General features: G+C 37.7%; 1 protein-coding gene across 1 annotated transcript in view; it reads right to left on the bottom strand.

The window, feature by feature from the left end:
• Nucleotides 1–19,672, bottom strand: part of LOC127661993 (kin of IRRE-like protein 3) — a 245,909-nt gene extending 226,237 nt beyond the window's left edge. The window contains exon 1 of the mRNA XM_052153000.1: nucleotides 19,453–19,672. Coding sequence (XP_052008960.1) covers nucleotides 19,453–19,495 — 43 coding nt within the window. The 5' untranslated portion in view covers nucleotides 19,496–19,672. The remainder of the gene's footprint in view (nucleotides 1–19,452) is intronic.
• Nucleotides 19,673–23,612: the final 3,940 nt, after the last annotated feature.

The raw sequence follows: 23,612 nt of genomic DNA on the forward strand, positions 1-23,612 counted from the left end.
GTTGCATTTTTGCCCTAAAATTACATTTTTATTCCACTAATTGTAAGGTTTAGGGTTTAGGGTTTGGGCTAGGGGTAAGAGTTCCTGTTGAATTCATATGCATTGAATTTCGGTAAGCACAGTCTGATTTAAGGAGAAGAATTTTGACCTATGATTTCTGAATTCACAGTGTGATCAGCCTCTTGGTGGTGTTTTAGTTTAGTTCAAAAAGTGAATGCTGACTTTGCCATTGTGTTCATTGAAATGACAAGGCTATCTTAAACAGTGTAACACATTTTCATTGTTCCTTTATGTACGTACCTTTTATCAAGGTTGCAAAAATGTTTTCTTTATTTTTGTTTGCTTCTTCCACCTCAACCAAGACTTTTTTTTGGTGTGTATTATTTATTATTTATTTTTATTATTATTTCTTTATACCAAGTTAATGTGTTAAAGTATTGTGGATTCTGGAGAATGATGTGCTGTCGTCTAAACAATGCCTGAAGTTGTCAGGCTGGAATTTGAGTAATCTGCCTGATAACATTTGAAGGCCAGTATTAAACAAAGATGAGTGTTAGTCAGCGAACATATGGCATGTTAGATGACTGCTGACATGCAACACTGTTGCTTAAGCTTTAATTTAATTCTTCTACATTTAATTGAGTAAAAGCTTAGACATTCAGAACAATTGAAATATTCCAATGTTCCAACAGATGTTGGCACTTCATTATTTGGACTTCAATATGTTGCCTGTAAAAGAGTGCATTGTTACTTATTGTTTTTTTTGTTTTTTTGCTGTTTTTTTTTTTACTTTAAAACATGAACATGGTGTAAAGAGACCTTAAATTGGAATGTACTTGATTCTGCACACTATAGGGGCATCGCAATCATTATAACATTTCAAAGTTCATCTTGTCCACTCTTTGTGAAATAATCATCATATTTTTCATATGCTTAGCAGCATAAAACAACAACAAAAAGTACAGTACTGTAAAAAAATCCCAAAGTGTGTCCTTAGATATAAAGGGCTTCTTTAGATATAAAGCAGACTGTTGGTCTCTTTAAAGCAGTATAGCTAAATTCACATCATCAGTTGTTCACTTGCTGTGTTTATTCGTATGGCCATCACCTCAGTGTCTCGTATCCTACAGTCACCCTGTTGTTAACTGCTGACTCCCTTTTCAACACCCGCAACACAAACAAACTAATTTAGATGTTACTGACCTCATTTCTTGTCACTGTGACACAAATATCCAGCCACAAGGTATTTTCCCTGACCTAGGGCATGGCATTGGCCTTGAAGCTCATGGTTAGTTACAATGCTGTGCCAAGCTATCTAAAGCATTTTGTTAGATGCGCTTACAAAAGTGAAAGACGATGTCATAGAATGCCTTTAGAAGAAATTAGACAAGGACAGTTATTTTCCAGTCTTCTGTAGCTCAACTAGTACAGCATGATGCTTGCAATGCCAAGGTTGTGAGTTTGATTCCCAGGATACACAACTACTGATGATATACTTTGAATGCACTGCAAACTGCTTTTGATAAAAGCATCGAACAAATGTGTGAATGTAATGAAAATATCAAAAAGTGACCTGCTGACCTTTCTATTTATTGCTTGGTTTTTAGAGGTTTATGCACACTATGTTTGCTTGCGGGTTATTTGCACACAATCTACTGTACATGTCCAGAGCTAAAGAGGTGTCAGTCATTTTGGTACTAGTATCAAGTAACCATTGGTGCTGCTCTCAATAAGTATTAACAGAAAGCAGATACATGTAAATTCCACATTGATTTTCTAGCTCCTACTCACTCTCGCCCTGTAGAGTTGTTCAGTGGGTTATTGCATATAATATTCAAGTGCACCATGATGTCAAATCATTGCGAGAGTGTGAAAATAATATTTACTTGCTAGGATTACATATTCTCAGTCTTTTGCATGCTTATACCATGAGGACAATACCCAAGAGCAAGTGTATTGTTTAGATGTTGCTCTTTCATGGCTCATGATAATTAATGGAGATTATCATTTTTTTTTCTCAGACGTTCCCTTAAAATACATCAGGAGAAATACATTTAGATTAAATTTAGATACATTTACAGTAGACTCAAATTAATTGCAGGAGACTTCTTTACTCTCCATGTAACCTAATTTCTGTCTAGGAGAAACAAAGAAGACATTTAAGAGATCTTATTTGTGATTTGTCTTTCCTATGGGAAGTTCTATTTTGTCCAACAAAGAGACAACATCTAAAAATACGTCCCTGCAGAGTAAGCCAATTGACAAATCAATTATTGTTTATTTGTGCGTGTGTTCTTGAGGAGCCTTTTTTATTCCATCCATACCCCCTCATGTCACACACAAAGAATCATGTGTAAAGACAAAAGACGTGTCTATTTTTATCTAAATTTATCACGTTAACGTCAAAACTGGATGAAATATTCACTATCAAAGTTGCACGAGTTCCACTTAATACAGCTCAATGTGAATGCTTGCTGTGTGTCTGTCTCAAAGAATCTATCAAAGCACCTTTGTTCTTCAGAAAGGCTCAATGTTCTACAACAGTCTCCATGTAATCGGCAACGTTACATAAAGCAATGAAAAATCATTGGTGCTTGGATTTGTGTGACCAAGGATTGAAAACGTATTTTCCTCTATGCTTGAGGGCACAGAGCCGTTATTAAAAGCCTAGTTTCCAGCTTAATAGTGTCATACTGCTTTGAGTGTAGAATAATAATAAAAAGTAGATAGCTTGAATTTTAAACTGTGATTGGATGAGCCACATTCAAGTTAATTCAACAATAGCAATATACAGCATTTTGCCTCATTGTGTAAATAGCCTTTCTTTGATGCCAAAATTGTTGGTTAGATTTTGAATGCTCAATGGGAGAAACAAAAAAAAAAGTATCATACAATTCTTTAAAAGTTTAAAGTAGATAATAAATCTAAGACTTAAACTGTCTGCAAAACAAATCCTTGCAATCACTGTAAGAAATGTAGCAATAAATGCACACTTGTGTCCACTTTGCTTGCTTACCCCTTACTTAAGAGCACCTTTTTAAATACATTTGTCCTAAGGTTAAAGAAAACAGTAGGATATTTTCAATGGCTACGTCTTAGTTAAGTGCTCTGAAAATCATCAAATGTTTAGCACATGTAAAGGTGAATCCAGTTACAGGGTAGAGGAAGAATACAGTCGACATTGACTGAACAGTAAAATAGGTAAACCCCTATGTGTGTCTGTCAAGGCATTTGTGGATTGACGCAGAAGATCCCAATATATTTATGCGCAGAACTCAAAAATGATTTTGCTGCATCTCTCCCCCTGGGTTTGATTATCCTGCCCCTTATGTGTGTGTAGATCATTGGTGTCCTATTACGGAGGGGTATATTAAGGCAGCTGCGGGCCCCCGGGTGTGATGTCATTGTTGGTTGGCCGCTTTGTACCTGTGCCACACTCTCATGTGCTGAAGGTATGTGCTGCTGGAAGTCTTGCGGTATTTCACTCATTTGGATTAGCATTTAAAAATATTTTGTTGCAGTAGTAGTGTGTGTGTGTGATTTGTTGACTGATTGCCCTTGCCGGTTTTTCGTCCTCTTGCACCACATGTTATAGCAGAGTAAGGAAATTAAGAAATTCTAATCTATGTGTCATTTGGGCATTTCCCTGGTACATTTACTAGGGTGGCGTAGTCAGGGGCTTTTATAAAAGAACGACACCCTTAGAGGTTTTGCACCCCTTTCAAATGTGTACCTCGTCATCACAAGTGGATAAAAGATAGAAATCCTTTACAATCCCCTAAAAAATTAACCAGTTTGATCTGGAACGTTGCCCCGGGCTCCCAATACCAGCCCTGCATGCAATACATTCCAAGTCATCTGAAGACATACAATTTTTCTTTTTGAGAAAGAACCTGAAATTGAAGTAATTTTTTGGTGAAGTAGTGCTAAAAACAATGCAAGTTTTTGCATGAATACAGTACATGCCTTATGTCATAGCAATCATGATCGGACATCAAGATTATTACCTATCAAATGTCTTTAGAGGGAATATGATACCCAAATCACATGGACTACTTTTTGGATAATTTTTGGTCCTTTTTTAAGCTTTAAAGTGAGTCAATATCAACTGCCATTTTATTGATAAGATAAACTGCAATATATATTAAAATGTCTTTTGTGACGAAAAAAAATACAAGTTTGAAATGATTTGAGGGTGAGTAAATTATGACAGAATTACAACTTAATCTACTTTATCTACTACCACTTTAATCAAACAAAAAATAATATATCAGATTGATATATTTCTATTCAAACTGAGCTTTGTCAAAGTTAGTTATTTTAGCAATATCTTATGGGAATCTCTTACAGTACATTGCATTTTTACAATGACATATTTTTCAACTCCCTTCTTCTGTTTAAATTAACCAGAAATGCCTCAAGAATTTCAATAGAGCTTTAGCCATCTTCCCATTTGGTGGAAATAATGGCATGCAGAAGACAGTCTCTGTCACATTTTGTTTGCTGAACTTTTGAAAGAAGTGTCAGACAGGCGTCTGAAAGCTAAAGCTGAGAAACTGAGTATGGAGAGACAGCTGCACACAGCAGTGGCCCCAATAAGACCTTCTTGGACAGAAAAGAGTCCATATCTGTGTACCGACACAGTAATGTTGCTTTCATCCTTTTATCTCCCTTTCTGTGGTTGTTTTTATCCATGTTTCGCCACATGCGTTCTGCGGTGTTGCACTGATTTGATTTCCCTAGCTCTTTTTTTCTGCTCTGTGTGACTTAATCAGAATGACAGTGTCTCGGGGCCCGGGGAAAATCTCTCTCTCACTCTCTCTCTCACTTTCTCCCTCTCCTCCTCACTCTACAAGTTTACGCTGGCCGTGACAAACTCGCAGTGGCACCTTTACTCGTACTGTGTTTCTGCAGAGAGCATTGTCATACACAGCATTGTTTACATGCTCACACAAACCTTATCTCCCTCTATAGCTTCTCTCATCCCTCCATCTTTATTCCTATCAATTTATCAGAGGATTTATGCAAATATAAAATAGGGTTTAAGAGTTTTAACAGGTCAGTCCTTCCATAACTTATGTATTACACTTCAAGCATACTCTCTTAAACGAACAGAAAAGTATGCAGAACACAAAATGGCAACTTCCTGATAATTTTGGGTTAAGCTTTAAATGAGTCACTATTAACTTCCATTGATTTTATAAGATGGATCTTTATTATTTTTAAGATGGATCTTCGTGAGTTCTGCATAAGAAAGTAAGTCATATGGGTTTGGAACAACATGAGTGTGAAAATTGTGACAGAATTAAATTTTTTGGGTGAACTATCCTTCTAATGGACATAAAATAACGATTTGAGCTGAAAATATCTTTTCATATGATAAGAAGTCTCTAGAAATAGCTGAATTCCTGATCCGGTTTGAATCAGTTCTTTTGGTGTTAAAATTGCGAAAACGTCTGACTGCTAACTTTCCTGCTTATTGCAAGTCAACTTATAAATTAACTGACGTGAAATATTGATTTGATATTGATCTTATTAGCTTAATTGTAGGGATCACGGTGTAATACGAGAAGTAGGAAAGATGACTCGCAAGATGACTGGTGCAACTATCCTTCAATGAACTATAAGAATTTGTTATATAAGGTCTTGAGATGGGCCTTAAAAGGTTTTTGATATCTTGATATATATATATATATATATATATATATATATATATATATATATATATATATATATATATATATTAGCCTCTGAGTAATACAATGTTCCTATGGGTAAGTTGTTATTATTTAGTTAATAAAACATATATATATATATATATATATATATATATATATATATATATATATATATATATATATATATATATATATATATAAACAAATGTCCTTCGCACTGTACATCTTATCCCATTGGATCCAAATCTGTGCCACGATCCACTGTTGCAAAACAATGTGAGATCAATTACATGCAGCTCTGCTGCAGTAAATGTAAGGCCATCAAATATTGAAGCAGACCCCTGGAGACCCTTCAGGCCTTCTATTTAAGTTATTTGCGTCTATTTGTCCGCCATTCGCAGCAAAACCGGTTAACCCTTCTACACCATGGCAGCAGGTTTCGCTGACCCGTTTAGCCCACAGCCCCTCTCTCATTCAATTAGAGACAACAATAATCACACCTGTCAGTGTACAGTCTGTACAGGCCAGAACATGCTGGCCACCTCTCTATCTGTCCTCCACTACTCTATCTTTCTCTCTCACATTATCTCTCTCAGGAGGAGCTTCGGTTGCACATGGGGGTGTCCCTCTCCTCTTCTGACCTGTAAATACTGCAGGAGGTTCTGGAGCGGGAGTGACTGATTCTGTCTGACAGTCCCTCCCCGACATAATGTATTCTGCCCTCCCTTTCACTGCCATCTCCCCTGCTCTCTTCCACTTGTCTAAGCATTTTAATGACATATGCTTGCAGGCTTTCTTCAGCCGCAGTCATACTAGTGGAGCGTGCCTTCCTCAGAGCAGAGGGAGGGATGGGGTTTGAGTAATGTGGACTAATTTTTAATCCGTTTTCAATTCAAGCAATGACGGGAATGAAAACGCATTTCCCTTCTCAAAGTGGGTAATTTGCCTCTGTGATAGCTGGGTCCCCACCACCTGACATCTTTAAATCTCTTGCTTCCTAATCTCATCCTCATGCTTTATTTTTCTTTCTCTTCACTTCTGTTTTTTCATTACATTCAGTTTTTGCGTAATAATTTCAACTTTATTCTCATATGGCTTGTGTCTGTTGTAATTTATTAGAAACTTTTTTTTTCAGAATAATATAACTCTAACTCTGTTCCAAAGTGCTTCCAAAATTAACAACATTTACTGTAAGTCATAATAGACATTTTCCTATTGTAAAGGCTATTCTAAAATATATGCAGCATAAGAATGGTCTAAAATACCTTCTTTTGGCATTTCATGATTTGAGTTGAAATTATCACATGAGAAGAAGTCTCTAGAAAAAGCTGAATTCCTGCTTCTGTTTGAATCAGATCTGTTGGTGTTCAAATAGCGAAAACGTCTGTCTGCTGATTATCCGCTTATTACAAGACTACTTATAAATTAACTGGCGTGAAATATTGATTTGAGTTGAAATGATCTTATTAGCTTACTTGTAGAGATTGTGTTGTAATTTGAGAAGTATGGTGTAACATCACTTTATTCCATAATAATATAGTGTGGCCATTATTCAGAAATATCAAATATATTTTGCTTATGACAATTTTCACCATCAGAATCAAGTATTCTAGACAGCTGTGTAATAATTTACCTCAATGAAAACAACCTTTTTAATAAAGCATTATGTTATTTTTCTGCTTATTAGAGCATCAAGTTTTTTTCTTTAGCCACATGCAAACGGAAAACTCGAGTCTCACATGCAGTTTGCACGAGAAGCGCTATTTCGAACTTGCTGCCTCAGTAGAATGTTTAACAACGGTCACTTAAAATGTTTAATTCAGTCAGAGTGTTGCCTTTGTAGGCATTTAGACTGCAATACAACTCACAAGGTTTTGGAAAGGAGCCTTCACAAGCTGAGATACATAATTTCAGAGCAGGGGAGCACTAGAGCAAGCGTGGTGATGAAAAGGGTTCCGGCAGTCCTGCTAGGGGCTAGATAATGACGCTGTGGCCCATTCCACTGTCATGCTGTGTGGCTGCTACCTCTAGGGATCTCAGGTTGAAATCTGGTTCAGGTCTCCACTGGGCCCAGCTCTTCTGTTGCTACATCATTAATTCAGCTCTGAGAATTCCATCAGCCATTGAAACCAGTCCCTCTTTCTCTCGATCTCTCTGTACTTCAGTTCTTACTTTTTATCTTGCCTACTTCTGTTTGTTTGCTGCCTTATCTCGCCACCATCTTCATCTTATATATATATACCTGTATATATCTAAAACTCTAGCTCTCCCTTATTTTTATCTTTCCGCTATCTGGTTTAAGCATTTGTGTCAAGGGAATAGCAGCTACGTCATGAATATCACACGTTTGCTTATGGTGTTATGTTATGTTATGTTATGTTATGTATGCTGTGTTATGATGTTTACGTTTGTGAAATTTGATCACCAAAGGGTATTGAAAGAAATAGACTTAAGGAACAACATCACACCACAGCAGATCGACTAGCTTAGACCAGTTGGAATTCCCAAGTGGGTTTAGATTGGTTATTTCTGGTGTAGCTTGTGACAGTATAGACACGTTTATCTTCCAAACCTGCAAAAATGCTGGTCAACCAGAATGTTTTTTCTAATGAAGCTGGTTAAAAAAAGGAGCTCTTTCTGTCAGAGCTGGTTGACCAGGGAACTCTTGCTGGTTAAGCAATTTAAGAAGCTTGGTGGGGACACCAGCAAATCAGCATGAAATCCCTTGCTAGTTAGAGCTGTTTTTTTGCAGTTAGACCAGCGTAAAGTTTTTTTCATGGAGCTGGTTGACCAGGGAGCTCTTGCTGGTTAAGCTAGTTAAGAAGTTTGGTGGATACAGCACACCAGCAATGTTTTCAGTAGAAATGTTGGATTATGTGCGCTTACCGCTAGGCAAAAGCTCTAAAAGCAATTAAAAGGAAGCGTCTGCTATCTTTAAATTTGCCATACTTTGAGCTATTTTACTTTTCCTTTGAGCAGGATTGGGGTTCGGTTTGCTCATTTTCCTATTCATCATCCTCTCTCATAACAGCTGAGGAACACCAGGGTACCGCCCCTCTCCTGAACATGGCCAGCATGGTTGCCCCCTTAATTGCACCTGAGCCTTTTGATGGCGTCTGGTTTTTCATTTTTACCTCAGCGGTGCCAGAATGATGAGCGCGATAGAGGTGATAGAATGTAGATGCCTTTTTCACTGAGGACATCATAACAGGCTCAGACATAAAAAGACCCCATAATTCTGTCTCTCTCTATCTTTTTCATTCTTTCTTTCTTTCTCATCTTGCACTGAGGACACTAAAAGTGTTCTCTGCCTTTGTTTGCCTTGTCTGCTGGTTTACAAGATAACAGTCACATGTTTGGAAACCAAGCAGAAGACTTGAAAGTCGCTTTTGTATCTGACACATCAAAGTGTCCTCTAGCACTTGTAGCATGTGTCTTTATCACTGTATGTATACCATATCCATGTCTGAAAGGCAGAGTGTTCTGATCCGTTTAACACAACATTAAAACCACCTGCCTAATATTATGTAGGGCCCCGTTGTGCCACCAAAACAGCGCCTATTGTATGTTTGGAATTCATAATTCAAGGAAAAAGCTGATTGTCAACCATTATTATAAAAATATAAATAAACGAAAATAAAATAATCAATAAACAATAATAAATAAATAACTCCAAAAGAGTATTTTTTTTTGCTGCTTTGAAACGATGTGAAAGGCACTATACAAGTAAAAATTACTAGAACTGATTGATAAATCAAAGTTTACTCCATACATTGATGACACACATGGGGATTGTTTCTGAGCCAATCCAGACCTTCCTCTAGCCAGTGAGAGAACATGGGTGTTGTTGGTTACTTTCTAGCAACATCGTGATTTATGTAATCTCCCTCTTACATTTTTAAATTGGCCTCCATGCTCATATCAAAAAGTCACACTGACGTGGTTTTCCATTAATACCATCAGACTAACAAACTGCCAGATAAAATGTATCCGACTGGGTAAATCCTGGAGGTTTCAGGAAACTTCTTTAGTCCACTTGGAGAAACATGGGGTGCTTTTAATTTCTAAAATTGTGCATCCTCGTTTCCTTTCCTTGCATCCTATCCTCGTTTGCTAGCTCCACCCTCTTGGGAAATGAGGAAAGGTGACAAGATAAGGAATCTAGGACGGAGGAATCCAACCAAGATATATTTGTAAAAATGAATGTCTTGCTCACTCAAGCATCACTTCAGAGCCTCTAGTGCCACTAAACGGTACTACAAAAATAATATAATGTTTTCAAACAGGGATAGGAAAACATATTGGAAAAATAAAATAATAACATTACTCAATTTCATAACTACAAATTAAATTAGTAACTACAGTAAATTAATCTTCATTCAGGAGATAATGTAAAAATAAATCACAAACTTTTCTGTAAAACTTTGGTAGTAAAATCCGCGTGCACCATGTGGCATACACACACTTTACAGGTACGTCAACACACAAAAAGACAGGCGTGTCAGTGGAATGGATTATCTTTGCAATTTTCAGTTACCTTTCATTTGTGACAGCAATCACATTCACTTTGAGCTTTTCCAGCTTTGTGAAGGAATAGTTTGTTTACCTTAATAGGTATTGTGTTTTGGTGTTCTTAAGCAGAAAACATTTAGATAACATAGCCATGTAAGGGAGAAAAAAAAAATGATCTGTAGTTGTGCTGGAAAACTAGAGAGGATGACTTTCCTAAATACCTCAAAGCATTTATTTTTCTCCCTCCTAAAGCCAGCTCTCTATGGAACAATATCCTTTTCTTTCTTTACCTCCATTTTTTTCCTCATATTTCCACCTCAGCCCAGCTAAAGGCTTACAAAGGAATATTTTTAGTTCATGTATTTACTCTCACGTACTATCCAGAGTAATCATACTCACACAAAGAAAGAGTAAGACAAAAACAGTCTAAAACTGCTAGTCACACTGCTCTCTGGTTAAAAATGTGGGTTGATAGGTTGTTTCCAGTGGCCCAGCATTTGTCTCCCTCTCTCCTTCTCATGTTCTTTTTCTCACCCCAACATCCTAATAAAAATACCCCAACCTAGCACTCTGTAAGGCTTGTGCATGTAATGTGTTGACCGCAAAAACACTTACAGTCTATTATCTCCCCCTCTACTTCAGACCCATATCTTTTATATGGCTGCAGTCCACTTTTCTGCTATTATACTGCTCTTCATGGTAACATTATCACTTAAGATAAGGCTTCAATATACTGCACTTTCTTTTAGGGGCACTCTGCTCTTAATCCAATAGCTGAACTTTAGCACCTGAGACCCTAGCAGTGCCTCAAATCCCCATTTCCAATAACAGATAGGCCCTTCTGTGCCCCAATTTTAGCCCCTCTCTGTTCAGCCAGGCTCCAAAAGAGCCTTTGAGGAGTTGATTAAATCCATTTAAAGGGGTGATTTTTATTCGGAGGGGTGTTTTTTGTTTTTTTTTTTTTTTTGCAGCCCAGCAAGGGCAGGTCCACGGGGAGCTGGGTTGTGGCCAAGCAATAGCACAGCATGCCAGCGCCTGCTGCCCGACTCACTGATTCGAGCAAATATCCTCAGAGGACCGAGCGGAGACCACTGTCAATTGGCCCCAGGAGCCAACAAGATTGAAACCCCTGCCAGCACATTTGAAAAGGTAGCAAATCATTTAGTCACTCTGATGGCACATTAGCATTTTTCAAACCACCGTACTGGCATGGAATAACTCCACACAATTAAACTCCATTTGAAGTCAAAGCTCTCAGAGTACCAATGTAAAATATGTATAAATACATCACAGGATAAAAAGATAGATAAATGATATACACATTAAAGGAATTCAACAGGATACAAATCATAATGCACAGAAAAGCCTTGGCTAAATAAAGTATGGCTTACAATGTTTACCCTTTCACAGAGAAGCACTCTGAAACTCAAAAGGACAAAGAAAAAACTGAGGTAAAATGTATTCCTGCACAACAATGATACCAAAAACAGGAAAAAAAAGAATAAAGGACATGTAGTTGTATGGAGAACCAAGTCCTTCATTCACTGAATTCAAAACTGGGTTCAGAGCATGCAGATAAATCCTCTTTTTTTTCCATTGGACCAACCTATAAAACAAAATAGTTTATAATTTATCAACCCATCCTTGTCCTCTTTGAATTAAAATGAAAAAAAGATTAATGTTAAGGGGTGTTCGAGATAAATACCTGATTTTCCAAAGATCTAAAGTAGTGTTGACAATCTTTTATTGTTTAGATATAGTTCAAGATGAAGATGTCATACTAACATTATGATGATTTTGTCACACTGATGACATTTGGTTGATTAAATGCCAAATGTCTGTTACTGTTACTATCACCACCATGAGATGTAATTCACAGTTGAATTGATGTCCCCTGTAGGCCAATACCACAATCACTGAAAATCGCCAGAAGCTTCATAGATCAACATTCTAATTAACCTGCCACACATTTGGAATATTTCCCATACAGACAGATGCAGAATGAGGGAAAGAAAGAAAGAAAGAAAGAAAGAAAGAAAGAAAGAAAGAAAGAAAGAAAGAAAGAAAGAAAAAAAGTTATTTGTTAATCTTTTTTACCAACTCTAAAACTTATTCATACAGAATAAGAGTATTTCATTTACGGATAGTTTGCAATGCAATTCAGTGTTTCACTTTCATAACATTCAATTCAGACTGCAAGCTCACAAATGTGCTAACATTTTAGAGAACCATTCACAGAATCAAAACTCTTGAAAATCATTTGGATCCAGAATATTTGGAACCAGGCTGTCTGTAGTAATTTGGAGAGTATGTCCCAGGTCCCATTGTACAATATTGGGTGCATAACGGTGCGGTTTCATAATTGTAATGGCAGGTACACACCTTATGTTCAAGTGCTTTCTCAATCCATGATTCCCAGAGTACAAGTTTAAAGACTTATTAGCATTTATATTGGCATGCTAGGGCTCACTACTGTAATTGGTGCTGCATGGCAGCCCCCCACAGTTAACAGACAAACATACTTACATTTACACACATATACAAAGTAAGCTTCAAAGACTCAAATAGCCACTAAGTAATATTTTTATTTGACTTATTTTCTGCATTTTTACCAGGTGTGAGCATTATTCAGCAAACTGCACTTCAGCTACCAGTAATGCTTTGCGATATGAATACATTTTCCAAATTACTATGTACTGCTCATAGCTTTACTGTTTGCCGATTATATTTATGTTGCTGTTATTGAAATTGTTGTAACTTGCAGTTATTTGTCATTTTGTGATTATTGAGAGCTCATCTTATCCCTAATATGTTGTTTTTGGGTGTCACCATTATTGTGATTTTATGTCAAATAATGAAGTCTATGTGAGTTACAAAGGAAACACGGGCATATGGATATCGTGCCACTGTGTAAGCAAATTCAAAATAAAATGAATTGTATGATTTCAAAATAAAAGCAATTGTGTTGTTTTAACCTTACTAAGTTTATTGAATTCTCACTCTGTTACAGGTTCTGCGTGACCATGTTCGAGCCCAGGGCGGATGCCTATGTCGCCTGTAGGATGGGCTAGTTCTTGCGCTGCAGTGGGCTGACCCAAATTACACCAGGAAAATGCCCAGTGCTCCCGATGGCTAGTCCACCCCTGGTGAATATTGTTTGAACACACAGCCAAACTAAGCAACTTCTGACTGGTCAACTTTGAGAATTCACCTTACAAAGTTCACAAAACTTGAACTCCATGCAAAATCTGTGAGGGGAAATTTTTCTCCACTGGAAGTCCATCGTGCGAAATTCACTATTGCGCAGATACACATTGAGATGGCTGTATTTCACTTTACAAAATTTGCTGTGCGAGATGTGTGCCTTATAAGAGATTTTAAAAAAATAATTATTGTATACTTTTCATAAGTTCTATTAGGATGACTCGCAGACTTGAGTAAATTACATTTATTTGATGAACTTAAAACAGGAATATAATGTCTCTCTTTGGCGAAAGCCCCGTCTGGCGGTCCGAAGAATTTGTACTCGGAACCATCAGATCCTGCCGGAGATAGGAGGCAGGTGTGATGAGCATAACCTTGTGCAAAATGGGACTCAACTTGTGGTGGTGGGGTGGTGGAGGTTGTCATGTTAGCACACTAAAACAGCATTTTGATGAGCAGACTTATAAAGTGATGGCTTACATGTGATTGGCTAGGAGCCAATGGTGCGATGATGTATAGCTGCTAGTCTTTCCGCTAGAAATACGCTGCGCTTACATTTCTATGAAATTTTAAATTAACGTTTGAAAAAGTTTTACTTAAATCTCCAAGATCTGAAATTAAATTCTGATTGGTCTTCTTTCTTATACCAATTTGCATACTGAAATTCATTTGGGCTGGTCTTTCTTACAGCTGTTTAACCATCTTAAGCCACCTTTACACGGTGTTAATTCCAAGCCTGCAGTAAACAAGATGCACACTGAATGTAATGACAATTAACACTATTCTTTTGCTGCTTTAAAATCAATGTAAGTATAAGCATAGTTCTAGCTGGAGACTCACAGCTGTACATCATCACGCCATTATCTAGTTAGCTCCTAGCCAATCATACATCAGCCATTGCTTTAAAAGCCTGTTTTTAATCTACCTCTTTGCTATTTCAGTGTGCTAACATGGCAACCTTCCCTCCCCACCACCATCAGCTGAGTCCCGTCCTGCACAGAAGGTAGGCTGCCTCATATCTCTGCCAGGATCTGACAGTTCGAATAGAAATCTCATAGGACCACCAGTCGGGGTTTAAACCAAAAGATAATATCTATTCTGTGGTTCAATATCATTTCATCAAATAAATATGTAAACTTTACCAAGCCTGCAAGTTTTTCTGATAGAACTGGCATTTCCTTTTGAAAATGCAAATCTAGCTTCAATTTTTTCTGTGTTAGCAGTAAAGTGTGCAGCCAGCTAAAACAGGAAAAACATCTCTCTCACTGTTGTGTCCACACATTAGTTCACAATTTGCATGGCATTAATCTCTGCCATAATCTGTGGCATAATCCTTGTAGTGTTCCTGAGAGGCTGACCCTCCCTGCCCTCTGACCCTCTCTCTACCCGACACAGGTTCATCAAGAGAGGGATGAAGGGGGGATTGGTTTCTTTGGCTGTGGTTAAGAGCACCGATTTCATTGGTGCAGCTTAATAAAGTCCAGTAAACACATTTTGTTTATGCAAAGAGCTTCTCAGGAAAGCTGCTCTCACTGGATTGCAGGAATCAAGGCCAAATTAATGGACATCTTCTGTTGACCTGAATCTGGGAGGTACAAACAACTCAACTGAAATGAGAGAAAACACTCTCTCTCAATTCTCAAAGAATGTTTTTTACACAAATCACTGGACAGACATATAATTACACCTACACACTACAGTACATCACATTTCTTTTATTGGGAATTAAAGTAAATCTCAGGATTCTCATACATTTTGACCAATGAGTTTTTCATGGCTCCTCTATTACTTTTCCAAGCCATTTATGATTACTGGACATTAATTAAAACAATTTTTTTTTTATAGGAATTGCTCTCACAGAGCAATTTCTAGCAGTTGCTATATTTCGGAGCTTATAAATAGAACAACAGATTTTCACTATATACTTTTCCATGACTTTTAAAGATTCCATTCCTTTCTGCATTTCCAGATCACACTTTTTAAAAATCTAAAGCTCTTTCCCAATGGTGAAATCTTGGATACAATGTAGACTAAGTATACATGAAATAATAACAATAAAAAAAACTGCATTTTATCTCTGTTTTCATTAACAATATTATTATTTCAATAAAATAACATCCCTCTCTCCAGGAAATGCAGTAGTCAGGGTTTACTTTAGGAGTAATCTAGCCAGAGGTGATATTAAATGTGTCAGAGCCTTTTGGTCTATAGTAAGTGGGTCAGACCTCACACAAGGAACAATAAAAAAAGTAGGCAGTTACAGCTCAGTGAATTACATATATGAATGTATCAGTACACAGATCTGGCATCAATGTTTCGGCTTCGGCTGTTGATAAAGTATGACAGCAAGAAGGACATAAGAATACTGATATGTGTTTGCTTTTCTGGGTTGACTGTGCTTTTAAGTAGTTTGGAATTGGGCAACCATGAACAATGTACATAAAGCTTAATACAAGGGTGAACAATTCCCTGCCTAAGACAAAATATGAATGTCATGAATAAATATGAAATTAATTAATCCTGAAATAGACTGAGATTTAAAAATCCATTACATTTGATCAGATTTGGTTTACATCCATGTTAAAAAAGGATTTGCGATGTTACAAAGAATGATTTGCTAAGTCTGACCAGTAAGCAGTCAAGGGAAAATTGTTCGACATTTGAGAATGAAAGACATAAGGGATGTTTGATTCCTTTTGTACTTGAGATTTGGACTAAAAACACCCAAAAGTGACATTTTAAATTCCAGCCTGCTGAGATGCGGCTTAGTGAGCAAAAGAGAGAAAGAGCGGACACACTAAAACCTTCTGCCTAGGGTTAAGACACAGCTTACGCTCTTGGCTGCAGTGGGGCTAAACACCTGACACTCCTGAAGGGCGTCTGCCTCATCTATCACAACAAGACTGCAATAGGAAGGCTGGAGGGAGCGAATCATGAAGGAAGAGAGAAATATGGATAGTCAAAGACAGATACTGAATACGTCCTTACATCTATGTGACACTGCCCCCAGTGGACTTGAGCATGAGGGGGAAGAGAAAAACTGGTTAACATATAATGAGACTCTGTAATGTTATTGAGTCCTTTGTCAAAAATAATGTATTTTACAAGATCTTTTGCTGAAATTCCATGAAAAAACACTTTGATTTTCCTTCTGACAAGCACAGTCACAGAAAACAGATACAAATACAACATTTCCATCCAAGGGACAAATTAAAAAGTGGAAATAGAACGAGTTAGGGAATTAGACAAAGTGATGCCTCCCAGAAAATGACTAAGAGAGCAAGTAAATGTGCAAAAATAAGAGAGACAGAGACAAATAAAGAGATGAGCTTGCAGACAGAAGGTTTGCCTGTGGTGCAACAGCTTTCTGTGCCTCACAAGGGTGAGCTTCTGTCCGGCTGTGCGCCATCAGTTAGGGCTTGTCACTAGGTGTGAGTTTATGTATGTGCTCACGAGAGAGCGAGAGTGCCCTACATATACCCTCAACTCTTGACAAAAACTCAATACAGCCTCTCTAAGGTTCCGGTGCAGCTATTTAACTTTTTGTCAACCTCACAAACATACACACAAACAAGCACAACTCCTCATCCTTCTTTTTGTCTCCTTAATAAATATAAATAACATGTTTTTCCACTAGTTTTTTCTTTTCTTCTTATATTTATTTTTGCTGCCACTGCTTGGCTCCATAAACAGCAATAATTGGTAATACACAATTTAGGTTCGGGGAAACTGCCACCCCCCTGGGGTAGAGCAGGGCAACAGGAATGGCTGTAGTTTTCTCTTATTTACTTGTCTGGGCTGCTTTTATTTTATATAACTCGCTCAGCTCAGCTCAACTGCACTGCAAATCAAAACAAAGCCACTTCGCCTGCTGATGCTTTCTGTGCACTGAAAGCTTTAAAGATGGGAAGGGGATCAGACCAAGTGTCTGACTACATTTCTATTGCCGGTAGTGTGCATCCTTTACATGTTGCATAAAAATCTTCAGCATTTATAATGATGATGTCAAAGGCTAAGAGCTTTCATATGAGTTAAACCACCACATTACCAGTTAATTAAATATTTTATTTCATAAATCCATCATTAATTATTTAACTTATTTCACCATTGGAAATTGACACCTCTGGGGAATGGAAAGTTCATTATGCCGGCTGTAAAATAGTCACGGTTTAAGTCAGTTTTTGTTTCCATTATCTCTGTGAAAGATATCATTAAATTAATAATTCCATCCAATCTTCAAAAACAGAAATAAAAAAACAAAAAATCTCAGTTGATACAGTACGTAAATAAAATATCCAAAATGAAAAACAAATCCTATTTGTTGGATACATGGCAGGACACACTAACACCGCTATAAAACTAGATCATAAAGCTGACAGCCTCCCGGGGCATGATCTACTAAACAAGAACCAGAGCACCCCATACTTTTCTCCCACTGTCACGCTTAAAGTAGTCCCATGCTCTCTTGCTAAGAGCTTTCGCTTGGGTATATGCATGTGAAGTTATATATTTGCACTTGGGTAACACTAACACACTACTCTTGCTATCAGATTGTGAGTGAGGGTTATTCGCTACGATTTAATGAGAGTCGGAAAGAGGAAACAAGTTGAGCGATAAGCAGGTCATTAAGTTTGCTGTGCCATCTCAGCTTGGCTTTGATTTGTGTACGATAAGTGATAACCGTGGAGAGAATAAAAAAGTCAGAATTAGTGGGAGAGAGAAAAAGGGAATTTCAAAAGAAAAACATTTCTCTGACTACTTCTGTCAACAGAGCATTGCTACGTGACTGCCAGAACAGAAAATCACTAACACAACATGATTAAATTAAAATTCACACTTTTTGTGCAATCAGCACTTTGTTACGCAATAGCTGCTGGTGGTTTCCAGCATGAGGGGCTCAAATAAAGTCTCGGGGCTCAATGCTTTTGGATTTATTTGAACTTCCATTTCTGGGTCACTGCTTGCTGTAGAGGCGGACATAATGTGGAGTTATATATGTGCCACAATTCTGCAAGTAAAAATTATATTTTGAGTGCACAATAATGTTCTGTATGTGCAAGATGACATTTTGAGTGCACAAAAACATTTCTGCATGCCCGAGTTGATATTTTAAGGGCACAAAACATTTTCTACATGCACAAAATGATATTTTGAGTGCACAAAAAGTTATTTTGCACACGCTTGAACTCAGTTTTTGTATCAAGCAATGTGTCATCTAAATTCATTTTGAGCAAACAAAAATCTATTTTGTGCTTGAATAAAGTTAATTTGAATGTGAATTTTCCCAGAATTATTACATTTTGCTTTCCTCTCTACACACTCTGTGTGCGAAATACCTTTTTGCATGCTCAAAATAATATTTGATTTAAATATAATGTTGTGCGTTAAGAATTGTGGCACAAATATAACTCCATAAAAATGAACTCTATCTATTTAGCACTTGCGAGTTTCTGCCAGAGCTCTGCTTTGAGCTGTTCACTGCCTGCACATCCTCACAGAGGGAGCAAGCAAGCTGCCGTCCCCTCTCAGGGGTCTCTGTGTCAGCCTCCGATTCCAATTGTTTTTCAAAGACAACCACCTGGCAGCAAGAAAAAATCAGCCAATACTAAGCCTGACTGTTTACAGACTCTGTCTAAGAATAACTGCCACACTGCTCTGGTGTAGGTGAGAAAGAGTCCGTTGTGTCCGCTCACCGGTCCATAATGCCTGTCTTTGTGAGTTGAATGCCCTTTGACATGCCTTCGGTCAAGGGCTTGACACAGTGTGACCTTACAAGCTTTGAGTTTAGGGGGACACTTACAAAACCAATTTAAGTTCAAAGATCTTGTAATTTTGGGTTCAATGAAACTCACAAATGACAGACAAGCAAGATGCCATGCATTAGCACAACTACTTCAAAGCACACTTCTGCCACTGTTTGACAAAGCCGAAACCTCAGAGCTGGTACCCAAGAGTCCCTCTCTGTCACAGAGTTTAACTCCCAAAGAGTCCTTGCTCACACACTGACCACTAACACAAAACACAACACAGCGGAGAGCGAAGAGACCAGGCAGCTTACCATGACCTGTTAGCCACAGCATCAGGCAGACCTCCAGGATCATCTCAGCACTTTGGAGGGGAGGTGACCTCAGAGGTACCAAGTAGAGGAAGTGAGGCTTATAAACTTCACAGTGTTCTGGTTGGCTGCTATTGTCCGTCCCCCGATGTGCCCTCTTTATAAAGAGAGGCTCTATGTGATCTGCCTGTCTGTTCTTCCTCTTCTTCTTCTTGCGTTTCAGTCGCTAAGTGTCTGTCTGCTGTCTTAGCAATCTGGTCTGTTGTCCTACGGTAACTGAAGTGATACTGTTCTGATAATGTGCATGCTGGGGGATCATAAACTCTCGCGCTCTCTCTCTCTCTCTCTCTCTCTCTCTCTCTCTCTCTCTCTCTCTCATGCTCTCACACACTGCTGATCCATTCTCCAGCTCAGAGAATCAGTCTGGCTATCTGTCCTCCCCGCCCCTCCCTCCACTTCTCTCGCTCTTTCTCACAGTGGAGGAGTGGGGGAAGGTGGGGGCCAGGCTGCTCCGAAGCTCCACCCACCTGTTCAAGAGGAACAACATTGTTGTAAAAAGAGGCTGGGAATGTGAGCTAATCTTTGGAGAAAGAAAGAAAGAAAGAAAGAAAGAAAGAAAGAAAGAAAGAAAGAAAGAAAGAAAGAAAGAAAGACTTGGTGAACTGGATCTTTGGGTCATCACTTCATAAAGAATAAACCAATGGTTAAATGGTCAATGGTCTGCAGGACAACAATCCACATAAATGACTGATTTGGAACTCTCTACATTGACACCAACTTTGTACGTCATACAAAAATCATTCATCAAGCATGATACATGGGAGACACGATGTTCTCTCCATTAATCTTTATAGACATATATATTAAGAATTTAAAGTTATCTATGCAATACTCTAATCAACATAAAAAATGCAATAATGCCTAAAATAGTAAATTTGTTTTATTGTATTGAACTATTTTATGTTTGTTATTTTTTATACTTTCTGTATTAAAATAATTATATTTATGGTGCAATTGCATAAGGTCAGAATTACCATAATTACAAGATTTAAACATGTAAAAATGTATCCACGTCCTCACAGAACTCCTATTTACAAGTGGTAAACTGTGAGTTAAATTAAAGATTAAAGCTTCGACTTGAAAGTTGGGACATCATTTAAAAAAAACTTTATTGCATCGGCCTCAACAGTTAAATGTAGTGTATACATTTCTGTTTTACTATTGAACTGTATATTGCCATTGTTACTTGGACCACTTTATTCTTAAACAGTTTGCAACAATATATAGAAGTGAATGAATGAATTCATAATGATAAATATTTTCATGTTTTCATGAAACCGGCCCATGCTGTCCTTTTCAGCCAGTTGTGGCACGTTCAGCATAATGCAGCATCCCGTTTCAGCTTATCGCCGCTCGTTTGGCCCCATTTTGTGGCTGGCCCACCTGGAAAAGTCCCGGTTCTCCCTATGGCAAGTCCGCCGCTTGTTGTTAATCTCACTAATGCATGGCTTGCTAGCAAGTCTGTTTCACACACTAAATACTGCATGATGCTTTTCCCTTCTACCTCTGCTCGACTCGACCTAAGAAAAGTGCATTTATTCAGAAAAAACAGAGGGAAAGAACAACATGTTCTAAGAATTCTATTTAGTTTACATGTAAATTATATAGAGGTAGTAATGTTGGTTTGTTTTGCAGCCTCACAAAAAAATAAGTGTGTGTGTGGGTCAGGTTTTGCTGATATTGCTGGGACCAGATGTCCCTCAAGGATGGTAAAATATGAAATCACATACATTGTGGGGACCAGCCAACTGTCCCAATGAGAAAATGGCTTTGTTAAGATACTAAATAATAGCTGTGCTAAGTAAAATGTTAATGCAAAAAAATGCATCAAGATGTAATGTACGAGTACCCGGATGACGTACTTCTTAACCAAAATAACAGTGTAGCATGTTGGACATTTGCCCTATGTAGCAAAAGTGTTACCTGGCCACGATGCTGGTCTGAAATGTTTTTTGTAGAAACTAGCAAAACATCAGTGAAGACAGCACCTTACAAATGTGAGTTAAATGGTTTTCCATTAGCCCACACTGTGTGGATATGTACATTAGTTGAGATAACACATGCTTCCATGTAGTAAAATACATGCTTCCATGTAGTAAAACACATGCTTCCATGTAGTAAAATAAAGTTTGTGTTCCATTTGAGACAATGCTACACTTTGAGAAGTGTAGTGGTTTAAGTGTACATTTTATAGTGTGTGATTTGAGACACAGCTAATGTCTTAGCTAATGAGAATCTAAAAAATCAAAAAGGGTTGTGTGAGGGTTACGTTTGGTGTTAGGGGTAGGGTTAAGAGATAGAAAGTAACATTAGTACAGTAAAAAAATGGCAATGCAAAGTTCTCACCATGACAGTTTGTTTAGTCAATCGTAAAAGTGGGTTATATATTATTTCCTTTAAGTAAAATTGTTTTCAATCTATCTTTCTTTGAAAAAAAAAAAAAATGCTTAATGTGAAAAGGCTTGGCAATGCCAGTAAACACATCTTATCCTTGAGAGAAGCTGACTATGTGTAAGCTTCACTGAAATTGTGGGCCTTGAGATCTTCTTAGAGGTAGAAGGTATATATATATATATATATATATATATATATATATATATAAATTTGTATGTGGTTAGATATCAAACATACACATGAATTGGCTTAAAAAGTAAAGAAATATATTAAATATATATTTCCTTAAAATATATATTTAATATCCCTTTTTTTAAAGAATTCCTCACTTTTGAAGCCTTTCACATTTATTTTAAGTAAATAAATATTGTAGTGAAAACAAAAATTGTGAGTATGGCTTTCTGTGTCAAACATGCTTGCTCAAATCCTGGACTAATGTAGTGGATACATACAATGTACACACTGAATCAGATGTTTTAAATTTGAACCAATATGGATTTATCATCTATGACTGTGTGGACTGAAATGTCAAGTCATCACTACAGATGTCAAGTCAAGTATTTTTTATATGTATAGAGCCTTTCACAACACACATCATTTCAAAGCAGCTTTGCAGAAGATCAGACATTAACAGAAGATACAACTCTAATGTCTATTATGTCTTAGAGTCATCATTGTGTAGTTTGATAAAATAAGATTGTGAATTGTGTTTAAAAAATAAGTAATTAAATAATAATTATAACCCCTGTGAGCGAGCCGAAGGCGACTGTGGCAAGGAACACAAAACTCCATAAAATGTTTGTTAATGGAGAAAAAATAACCTTGGGAGAAACCAGACTCACTGTTGGGGCTAGTTCCCCTCTGGCTAACATCATGAATATAATGCCAATATTACTAATGTATAGTGCAAGTCATGGTTTAAAATTATTAAACTAAGTAAGTGTTAAGGGACAGTGTCACGAATAGCGGTAGGACAATGAGGGAGACAAAGGTTGAGGATCCACAAGCAGTAACTTTATTAAATAAACAAACACAAAGGAAAACCCACGATGGGAAAATAAACATGGAACTCGGGAAGTGAACACAGAGCAGGCTTTAAACAAACTTTCCATAACAAACAACGATCGACAGTGACTGAACAAACAGGCAGGGTATAAATACAAGAAAGGACCAATGAACAAACAGAACTCAAAATAACATGATAAGGTGATGAACAGAAACCAATGGGAAACTTAACGAGGACAGGTGAAAACAATGAACAATGAACACGAGGGCTAACAAGACTGTGGAGTTACAGACGGGTCAAAAGTGAAGACTATGGAGTAACAAAAGTGACACAAATGGAAAACAAAAGGGGAAACAGTAAAACAAGACAAGGTCATACGTTACATATCCCCCCCTCTAAGGATCGGATCCCAGACGATCCAAAACGAAAAAACAAAACCCAAGACAAAAAACCATAGAAAACAAAATGATGGCACCGGGGGCAGACAGACAGACCGGGGGGGCACATGAGCAGGGAGGCAGTCCAAGGGGCACAGAGGACAGGCAGGAAGTCCAAGGGGGGCAACGAGGGGAAGTTAAACAGTCCACGGGGGCACAAAGGGAAAAGAGACAGTACACGGGGCCAATTAGGCAGTCCCTGGGGGCGTGTGCAGGGAACCGGGTCAGGTGGCCTGGAGGGCGTCCACCGGGTAGGGACAGGTTTG

Source organism: Xyrauchen texanus, chromosome 21 (genome assembly GCF_025860055.1).
Source record: "Xyrauchen texanus isolate HMW12.3.18 chromosome 21, RBS_HiC_50CHRs, whole genome shotgun sequence".
NCBI lineage: Eukaryota > Metazoa > Chordata > Actinopteri > Cypriniformes > Catostomidae > Xyrauchen > Xyrauchen texanus.